This window comes from Tetrao urogallus (genome assembly GCF_951394365.1).
Source record: "Tetrao urogallus genome assembly, chromosome: 16".
Classification (NCBI taxonomy): Eukaryota; Metazoa; Chordata; class Aves; order Galliformes; family Phasianidae; genus Tetrao; species Tetrao urogallus.
In genome coordinates this window covers 10088453-10098870 of record NC_136829.1, presented here as the reverse complement: position 1 = coordinate 10098870, position 10418 = coordinate 10088453, and the positions used below count along the sequence as shown (strand labels likewise).

The following is a 10418-nucleotide window of genomic DNA, read 5'->3' as shown; positions in this document are numbered from 1 at the left end:
GTTGTTGTTGTAGGTCGCATTCCTGTTAGTTTGTCGTTTGTTTTGTTTTATGAGTTGCCTGAGACCTCCGTGTCAGCAGCCCAACCTCCTCCCAGTGCACAGAACCGCTTGGCAGCACTTTTCCTGGCACTGCCCTGCGGCTCCTCCTCGTGCAGGACGGCCCCCAGGAGCCCCTCTGCAAGGCTGCAGGGCCCAGGAGGAGAAGGAGCTGCTGCTCTGGCTGGGGATGCCCAGCTGCACTCTCACTTGAAGCAAACAAAGGGCATTAGATGCCAATTTCATTGAGTTAGTGACGTATGTAGGATATTCTGAATTATTTATCTGTATATAAACTGAAGTGAACCTCAGTGGTGTCCGATCCGGTGTAGATTTCTGCTGATACCACGCAGTGATGTTTTCTAGCCACGTTCCCTTTTTAGTCTTATTTTTAAATTTGTAATATTTTTAAACTGCTTTAGATATTAGTGCTCATCGTGTTGGTAATGTGTGATGCTGGGCAGGGCCGGGCTGCACACAGCCTGCAGCCGTGTGGAGGAGGTGTGAGCAGCTGCCCTGCAGCAGTGCTGTGGGATGGGTGGCTTCTCCCAGCCCTCTGTGTCGGAGCCTATAAATGCACACGGGGGTGTCCACAGGTGGGAGCCTGGCAGAAAATACATTCCTGTCCCATTCTTAAAGTCTTGTGGTGTAGAGGGACCCACGCGTGCTTCTTCAGGCTGTGTCTCAGAGCACTGGGCTCCAGGAGAGCTGCTCTGTTCTCACGTACTTGGTGCCCACGGTCTCTCCGGTGCCCTTTGGTGTCACTGGCATTTCGGGCTCCTTTAGGACGTGTCGGTGCTGCGGTTCTCCCCACTCGCTGCAACTGGACGTGATGTTGAACAGGAGGTTCAGGACTGGTGGCACTGGGCAGCCCCTGCCTCGTGTTCTTAATTCCAGATGCTGTCTCTGTGCGTTAATCCTAGAATCTGAGCGCTGGTACGTAACCCCAGTGCCACTGTGTGCAGTGTAAGGTTGGTGTAAGCTTAACTTGCTTCCTCGTTTGGTGCTGCTTCTCTGTATTGTAGTGGAAATCATCTAGTAGTGTTCTGCTACACCAACAGCTGCTTATAATGCCCTGGAAGAAGTGTAACTCTTAGCTGACACAGCAGCAGGAGTTGTCAGTGCCCAAGTCCTGCAGGACCTGTTCTGCTCCATGCGCTGTGCTCAGAGCTTCAGTGCTGGGACCGAAATGCTCCTTGCATTCCAGAAGGATGTGTTCTGTGCCAGAGGGAACTGCTGGGGAAGCTGTCTGTCTTTTATGTTTGCACAGGCCAAATGCCATACATGTGGAAGACAAACTTGTGTTTGAAAATAAGATGCCAACGTTAACATGAGCAGTGGATTTCCTTGTTTCAAGGATAGACGCTGGCGACTTCTGGTGGTTTTATGTATATGTACACGTGTAGAGGAAGCTCTTCTATAACATGGCCATTCTTCTTTGAGTGCTGTTGTCTTCTCTGCTCTCTTTCCCCCACCACCAGCAATGTGGGTGTGTTCTCGTGGTCTGTAGCAGTTGCTTACCGTGCTGTACAGCGATGGCTTCCAAACGGGGCGACATCTGAGCTCTGCCAACGTCCCTCAGCCCCGGCCTGCTTGACAGGAGCTGGGCTTCACCATTCTGGCTTTGCTGTAAGGAAGGAGCTGAAACCCAGGGGCGACACTGGAAGAGCTTTGGCTCGTGCTGCTGGTGTGTGGGGTGTTTGAAAAGCGGTTGAGAGATCCATCTCTGGAGGTAACTGCACCGGGTTCTTTCCTCTTCCAGTTGTCAGTGCGTCGTACTCACAAAGTGCGAGTCGGCTCACAAAGCTGTGCTGTAGGTTTTGGATTGCAGCATCGTGTGTGTATGTATGTATATATGCACATATGTACATGTTTATACACCAGGTGTGCACCCAGGCCTTGCTGCTGTTTTTCTGTGATGGTAAAACACTGAATTTGGCCCCAAGTCCTTCTCACAGACAGACAGGTTCTGTGCGTCCGGAGCTGTGCTTCCACCTTTCAGCTGCAGGGAAAACCAGATGGGATCTGTGACTGATGGGGGGAAGCGATGGAAGGCTCCTGTTGTATAAATAAACAGGTGGTACAAATGGGAGAGCTGCCTGCTTGGAGAGGGAAAAGCAGCCTTCCACCCTGGCAGCCTTCCCTCTTTGTTGGGGTGCATGGAGACGTGAGTGTTGGCACAGCGCGGTCTGTGGGCTCAGTCTGTAGTGCTCACAGGTGGGATTTGAAGGACTTGGAGCTGTTGCACAGCATAAAACTGAAGCTAGGTGGTGATCTGTGCAGAGGCACAGCTGGGTGCAGGGGGGGGGGTGTGTGGGGGCTGCTTGTGGGGTGGGGGGGAACCAGTGGCCGAAAGCGAAGGAAAAAAGACTGTAAAAAAAAATACAAAATAAAAAAAAAAAACTACAAAAAACCCCCCCCACAAAGTATAAATGCATCTGAGAAGCAATTATAATAAAGACATATATATATTTTGTTATGTTACTAAAGGACCATACTTTGAATTGTATGTAAGTAGATGTGGCTGTCGGAACCTCGTGGATTGTAACACTGGATACTACTGAGCTCCTGTACATACCTGCAGTTACAGCAGAAGGAATTATTTTATGTTTTAGCATGGTAATTTGTGTATCGTATGTCCAGATAGAAACTAAAATAAAGATTGCTAAGTTATCTGAAACCACTGTTGTAAAATAAATGTTTTCAATGCAGAATTACGTGTGGGCTTTGTTCTTTTCTGTATCTGGGATCCTGAATTGATGGCAGCATGGGAGGAGGGCTGCTCTGTAGGTGTTGCATGGATGCTCAGTTGCCTATGTGAAGTTTGCTGGGATATTTCTGTGCTCCTGAGATGGGAGTTCAGAGCTGTGTGGGGCACTGTGTGCACCCTGTGCGTGTGCTCACCCTGCTACCAGCGCTGCGTGCTGCAGCAAAGGGCTGTTGGTGCATTCCGGGTGAGTGCTTCCTGCAAACACCTTCTTTGCAACCGTAGCTGGTTTTGGTTTGGTTTGGTTTTGGTTTTTTTTTAATGTGTTTGCTGTTCTTTTTTTTTTAACCAACTGCCCGATTCTGGAGGATCGCTTCTTTATTTCCTGTTTCAAAGTGGGCAACCGCAGCTCTGCCCCTGGACAATGTGCTGAATGGGGGAAGGATCCCACAGAGCATCCTTCCCATCCTGCCCTCCAGCCCTGTGGAAATGAACCCACCCAGCCTCCAAAAGGCAGCTGGACGTGAGTGCTGGGGTTATTTGGGGGGTGAGGGGAGCAGAAGCTCAGCAGCGTGGGGTCTGGGAGCGCGTTTAAAATTGCTTTCTATCAGGGGGCTCTGGTTCTTTTGGGTCGACCGTTTCCCCTTTGAGATTTGGCCTCTTTGCTCATGGCTTTGGGGCGGCTGTCGCAGCTGTGCGTTATTGCAGCTGTGCGTGATGCTCAGAGCTCTGTTCAGCACAAACCTCGGTGCTGAGCAGCAGCCCTCCTGCAGGGTGGGCTCCCACCACCCCTGGGCTGTGCAGGGCTGCCCGCCGTGGCCCGCTGCTCCCATGGACCCCATGGGCTGGGAAACACCATGCAGTGTGGAGCGTGGGCACAGAGCAGTCACAGCTGCACGCAGCCCTGCTTTGGCTGCTTTGAAGGAAGGACGGGTTGAGCTGTTACCTGTGTGTTCCTCACAGCTCATCACCTGAGCTTTTCATTTCTGCCCTCATCCCCAAGCACCCTTCCCTCGTTGTCTCCCAGAGATCCCACCTGTTCCCATGCAGAACCCCACCTTGGTGCAGGGTTCAGGTGCTCAGCCCCATTCTGATGCGCCCCAAACCCCGGCTCATCTCCCCTCTCCCCTCTCCACGTCTGTGACCCCAAGAGGCAGAAATTGCTTTGAGATCAGCGAGAGCGCAATGCTGGGGGCTCAGTGGTGCCCGCAGCCCTTTCAGCAGCTGGAGCTGGGTCCGTGTGCCCACACGTTTCAGTGCCCCCTGTCCCATGGATGCCTACTGCAGTGCCCACCGAGCCCCTCAAGTCCTTTTCCCCATCCCCAGCACCGCCCAGTGGGGACACTTCCATTTTTTGGGTGAAATTTGCAAGCTCTGCTGCTGGACCCACGCACAGGGGTTGTGCAGAGGCACCCCCCCACCCCTCCCCCCCCCCCCCCCCCACACCCCACGTTCGTTCCTGCAGCACGAATGGGTGAGTGGCGCTCTAGGGAGCGAGATTGGAGCACATGTGGGCATCCAAAATTTGGGTCTGAGGGAGCACTTGGCACCATGGGGCTGGGGTGGTCTCGGTCCCCAGTGTAGGGTGAGATTCTTCCATCCCGTCCCGTTCCCCACTCCTGCCCTGGGAATCGCCTTTGCCCCCCGCGCACGCCCGGGTGTTTTGGGACCCAGGGAAAGCCCTCCCCCCTCCATCCCCCCCCCCACGGAAAGGCGACGCCGCCACAGCGCGGGGCAGCAGCGCAGCGGGGCAGGTGCGAGGGAGACTTTAATGCGCAGCAGCAGCAGCGGGAGCACCGCGCGGGGTGGGGGGGGTTCCGAGGGAGGTGGGGTGGGGTGGGGGGGGGTCCCCGCTTCGCTGCTCCGGGCTTCGTCCCCTCCGTCCGTCGGGACCCCTCCCGTCACTTCCCTATACTCTGCAGCAGCAGCTTATTGCTGAGCGCCTTCTGCGCCAGTCTCTCCTCCCGGGACATCTCGAGAAACTCGCGCAAAAGGTGGAAGGTGAGGTCGAGAGAGTTGGGTTTCCCTTCTCGTCTCTTCCCTGCCTGCAGCGCACGCGGGGTTCGGGGGGGGTCCGGGCCGGGCGCTGCCCCCCGCGGTCGGCACAGTCCGTGGGGGGGGCGCGGGGCGGCCGGCTCCCAGCGGGGCTGCAGCGGGGAGCAGCTCTCCGAAGGCAGGAAGAGCAGCACGAGGACGGAGGCAGCCGAAATCATCCTGAGCCTCATCGCAGCCGCTCCGGGTCCGGGGTTGGGGGACCGGATACCTGTAAAAGAGGTCCCCGCAGCCCCCAAACCCCCCGCGTCCCCCCCCAACGCTGCGGTCAGGGGGCACCCGACGGGATGAGCTCCGCCGGGGTGACCCCCCGCCCCTAAGAGTGAGAGCCCCCCACCTGCAGGCGGGATCCTTCCCCGGGAACTGGAACCGAACCCCCGCTACCGCGACCCGTCCTCCGGGAACGGGACAGCCGTGACCACCGGACAGGACCCCCCCCCCCCCCCCCAGCACATGCGGGACCCCACCACCCAGACACGGGACCCTCACATTTCAGAGGTAGGTTCATGCTTCACGTTCACGGCACTCCCGTCATAGGACGCCCCTCCCCGCCCTCCGCCCCCCAACCCCAGCGGGAACCGGACCCCCACATCCCCCAGGGGGACTCAGGCCCCCTTCCCAGGAGCGGGGCTGGGTGGGAGGTTGGCGGGATGCTCACCGCTGCCGCTGCTCCGCCTGCAGCTCCCGCTGCCCGCGCCGCCCGCCCGCTCCGCGCTATATAGGGGCGGCGGCACCCCCCCCCCCCCCCCAACACCCACCCCGCCACGTGACCGCGCTATAGCGGGGCGGCGGCCCCTCACGTGACACCGGGCGGGGAGCTGTCCGTGGTGCTGAACGACCGCGGGTGTACAGGGGGCACGTGGGGGCGTGTGGGGAGGGGGGGATGGTGGAGGCACATAGGAGTGCCCGGATGGGAACGTTGGGGGTAGGTGAGGGTGGAGGGGTGAGTGCCTGGATGGGGGGACGTGGGGTGGTGGCGGTGGGGAGATGCCCATGGGAACGCGTGGGGGTGTTGGTGGGTGCCTGTGGACACGGGGGCACAGGGGTTGGTGGTGAGATGCAAACGGGGGCGTGCGGGGTGGGAGGTGTTGGAGAGAATTTGTTCGGGGGATGTATGGAGGTGTGAAGGGTGAGCGCTTTTTGTGGGGTCCATAGGACTGGGAGAGGGGAAGAAGGCTGAGCGCCCGTGGGGGGTACGTGGGGTTGGAGAAGAGATCAATGGGTGCCAGGTGTGAGCACTGCAGCTGAGCCCCCCTCCCACGCTGTGTTCCTGGACACGGACCCGTACCAGGCCCCCCCCCCCCCCAAAACAGTCCATGGGCTGCATCTGCTCTGCATTTCATGGACGTTTCCATGCGCAAAGTGAAGGCAGCGAACTCCTTGGGGTGAGTCACTGCGTGAGAGCAGCTTACAACTTTACTTCTGAAGCTTAAATACACTTCTGGAGTGCAATATTCCTTCTCTAATAGAGCACAAAAGATGTTCTCCTCCTGGCCTTGTCGCTACACACAGATACGCACCTCTGGCTGCAGGTTGGAGTCATTTGTTTGCCTTTTCCTCCCTCCCTGCTGGAGCTTCCATCAGCAGGCACTTGGAGCTCAGCAATCACTTCATCTTGCAGAAGTGCTGCCTCTAAAATTAAAATTCCTGTATGAGGTATCAATGTTTCAAGAGAAGGAAAGAAAAACATCAAGTAGAACTTGAGCGCACGGTGAGAACCCCTTCAGTCACGCTCTGTGCAGAGCTACCCAAAAATGAGGGCTCGGCTGCTTTCGGCAGGTCACCCAAAAGGCCAAAGGATTCTTTGAGGTTGCAATAAAGGGGCTCCCAATGACCCCCAGATGCAGAAAAAACTCATGGCAGAAGCTGAGCGGTCTTGAAGGCTGGAGGGACGGGAGCATCTGCTTCCCCCTCACTTTGTGCATGGTGAATTCTCTAAATTTCTTTATTGAATCATTGAGAACGGCTGCAGTGTTCAGTTCTCCACCCAGGCTTGCACCAAGGCTGGGCTGGGAGCAGACAGAGCTGTATCGCGCCTCCAAGCACCACCCCAGGGCTGCTGCCGAGCATCTCCCTGATCTGATGGCCACTGAGCACCCCCAGGAGCCCCTAGGAATCAGGCAGTGGTGTTTTGGGGCTGCTCTGCCCCTCAGCCGACGGGGAGTGGCTCAGGCACAGAGTGCTGCACCGTCACAGCCGTGGTGCTCAGCTCGGTTCATCCATCACCACAGCCCACGGCCAGCACTGGGGCTGGTGATGCTTTGGACCCTTTTTCTTTTAGTCCCCACGCTTTAGGATTCGTTGCTTAATTGTTGGAAAGATGACGAAACTGGTAACGGCATCTTGTTTGTTTTATTTAGGAAGCTCAACTCAGAAGATATTAAAAAAAAAAATAAATAAAAATTCGTCTTCCATCATAAATTACTGACACGTTCAGTGCTGAAGGGCCCCATGTGCCGCCTGGGGACTCATTATTGTCACTCACAGGGATGTCTCTGTCTCTTCCTCCGCGCAGGAGCGATGCTTCAGGGATGCCAGGCTCACCCCCAGCTCCGCTCGTTGCCTCGTGCCGCCGTGCAGCCGTGGCCTCGCAGCAGGGAAGAGGCAGAGCAGCTCCTAATGAGGCTCTGGGAGCACTCTGAGCCTCTTGGCTCGTGAGCAGAGAGCCGCAGGTGGGAGCCCCAGCCCTGTGGACCGTGGCAGCATCGGCGCTAAAACGCAGCCAAGCTTCCAGAAGCTTCTCTCAAAGAATGCTGCTGCTTATCTCTGTGTGTTCCTGGTACGTGCTCGGTTCTTTCCCCATCCCATCCCCACCCCACAAACGGCCGTGCCAGCGCTCATGCATTTTTCAGCAGCAATGTTCCCTGCATCCCTGGGGCTGCGGGGACGGCGCTGCCCATCCCGCTCTGGAGAAGGCATCTCATGGGCTGACGAACCTGAGATTGACCCTCATGTTTCACCATTCTCAGGTTAGACAGTCCTCGAGGTGCCCCTCGCTCGGGCAGCCACCGCCCCGTGCCCCACATCCTGTGTCTCACACCCACCCAGATCCCCCATCTGCAGGGACTGTGCAAGAGAAAGCAGGGACGCGGCCCCTCAGCTCTGCTGTGCCTCAGCTTCTCTGCATCCGTGCCTGACCATGAGGCTCTTGAAGGGTCGGCCCCTTCCCAAATGCACGCCATGCTTCCTCGTGCAAGCAGTGGTGGTGAAAACCTTTGCACAGCCAGAATGCGGGGTTAACAGCCAGGCTGCTGCATGCTGCATGGACCCAACATCTCCCCAGTAGGCACAGAGCAGCTCGGACCCACAGATACCCATCTGGCCGTGGGCTGAGATGTTGGGACAGAGATGGAGCAGCAGATTCCCTTCCTTTGCTCCTGTTTGCAGATGGTGGCACCTTGGGAGCATCAGAGCACTTCTGCAAGGCTCGCCCAAAATCTCTCACCCAAAATCTGCAGAGATGCCCTGCAAGATTTGCACCAGGTAACGGGTGGAGTTCAGTTTCCTAATGCTATGGGGTGCTTAACATCGCTTCTCTGGGGAGGCGGCTCTCATGGCAGAGTGATTTGCCTTGTGCGTGGAGGGAGGAATATTAAAACTATGACAATTAACTGCATAATCAAAGGGAAGGCTTTTTCAAGTTGAGCACCATCAATCTTAATGCAAAGCCCGTTCAGGCCCAGGAAGCTGTCAGAAAAGGCACCAAGGAATAAGCGATCGGTTTCAGTCCCTTCTGGATTTCTTGCTCCATTTGGGTCCTATCTCCTGTGCTCTGGCATGCACAGAGCCAGGTGCGTCCCCAGGCATGCGAGCTAGGCTGTTCCAGTGGAGCAATGGGGTCAATAGAAGAGAAACCTTTCAGGCAGGAATGAAGGGGACTGCAGAGCCACAGCTTTATCCTCTCAGTTTACTCTATTTCAAATCCATGATCAAGCTTCTGGGACTTTGAGGCTTTGCAGGGAAGGAGAAACCAAACGGAATCTGTAGCAGCAAGGCTGGGGTGGGGGAAAGGTTGGGCAGAGCAAAGAAGGAGCAGCAGAGCCCTTCCAGCCTGCCCTTCTGCAAGAAGGAGCCCAGCAGAAAGAGGCAGGGAGAGCTTGTAAGAGGAGGGGGAGATCAGCTGTGCAGAGGGGAGTGCTGCCTTACCTCTCACCTGCAGCTCCAGCTCCATCCCTGCGCCTGCTGCGCCCGCGCCGCTTTTATGGCCCTCCCTGTCCTCGTGGCTCGGTGGAGTCAAGCCGGGCTACAGCGAATTGCCACACTTTCTGCTGGCTTCCTGTTTGTGCATCGCGAGCGGCTGTGGTAAAATTTCCATTACACGCTGGACAGACACAGGGCGGCAAAGAGAAGTGAAAAAAAATACAAAAAAAAACCAAAAAAAAACCACCCAACCCAATGCAGCGCGACACTGCTTGAGTCACCCGAAAGCGGCTGCGTTGGGGAGCTGGGGGGGATGGAGGGATGCTCTGGGTGCCTTTTCCCCCAGCCCTGGGGGCACAGTAAGTGAAAGACCCTTATTTCCGACCCCGCCACCAAAAGCTGTGTTTCCTAATTGCTGCCCCTCTGAATGGAGGCAGTGGTTGGCCCCGTCAGCCTCATCCACCCACCTCATGCCAGATCCTCCAGCGAGGCCAGCAGCAGAGTGCAGCGTGGCTCCTGCTCCTCTTAGCCTTCAGCTGTCAGATCTGGAAGGTATCCGATCTACTGCTGTTCCTGGTTTCCCCTTGACAGGCCAAGAAGAGCCATGTTGGCCGTAGAACATACAGTCTGCGGATGGAAAACAAAAGGAAGAGTTGAAAACCTGTTGTGACAATGCTGGAATGTCCCCAGATGTGAAGCACTGCGCTCCTCCTGCGAGGCCGCAGCTCTGCGTCCGCACTGGGGACACGTGGCCTCATCCTGCTGCCTCTGCAATGGGCAGCGACCATCCTGCTGCACCCAGCTCTGCTCCAGGCAGCGTTCCTCCCTTGCTCTCCCACCCAAGCTGTGCCCTGCTCCTTCCCCACGTGCCCTGACCCCCAGGTCTTGCTTTGCAGGGGCTTTGGGGTTTTTTCTCCTTTGTGTCGGAGCTGCCCAGGAACCACACGGTTGCTGTAGGGACCCGCTGGTGCTGCTCAGCCCTCCTGTCCTGTCCTGTTTGCACAAGAAAGGAACGGAGAGAGTGGAGCATCTGCATGGTTTTTATTTGGTTTGAGTTTGTTTTCTTTCTGTTGGTGGGAAGCAGAGGATGACCACTGCAGATCCAACATTTTCTCCTCGTTTTGATGCCCAACATTTTGGCTGCAGATCCAAGGCTCCTGGTTGCAGCCCAGTGGGGGAACCCCACTCTGAACTGGGAAGCTGTGGCGCTGCTGAAGGCGTACCAAAACAGGGAGAACCTCCCCAGGGTGCAGCTCTGCGAGATCCCAAATGCTCAGGGCTTGTATTGTGGATGCTGTCCACCACGCTTTCTCTTCTTGCAATTATTCAGTTTTGGGGACAGTGGGGGGAAAATTTGCATTTCTTTGTCTGTTTTTTGCTATATATATACATGTATGTATATGTATTTTAAATGTCTTTGCTTGTTATAAATGTCTCTGTGGTGAGCAGACAGGACCGAGGGCTGTGAGCTCAATGCAAGGTG

At 56.3% G+C, this 10418-nt stretch overlaps 1 protein-coding gene across 1 annotated transcript; it reads right to left on the bottom strand.

Annotated features, from left to right (window-relative positions):
• Nucleotides 1–4644: 4644 nt before the first annotated feature.
• On the bottom strand, nt 4645–4968 carry LOC306952508 (uncharacterized protein; the record flags this gene model as incomplete). The annotated part of the gene is made up of 1 exon (XM_079543219.1): nt 4645–4968. One exon carries the CDS (start codon nt 4966–4968, stop codon nt 4645–4647), a length of 324 nt encoding a protein of 107 aa, XP_079399345.1.
• Nucleotides 4969–10418: the final 5450 nt, after the last annotated feature.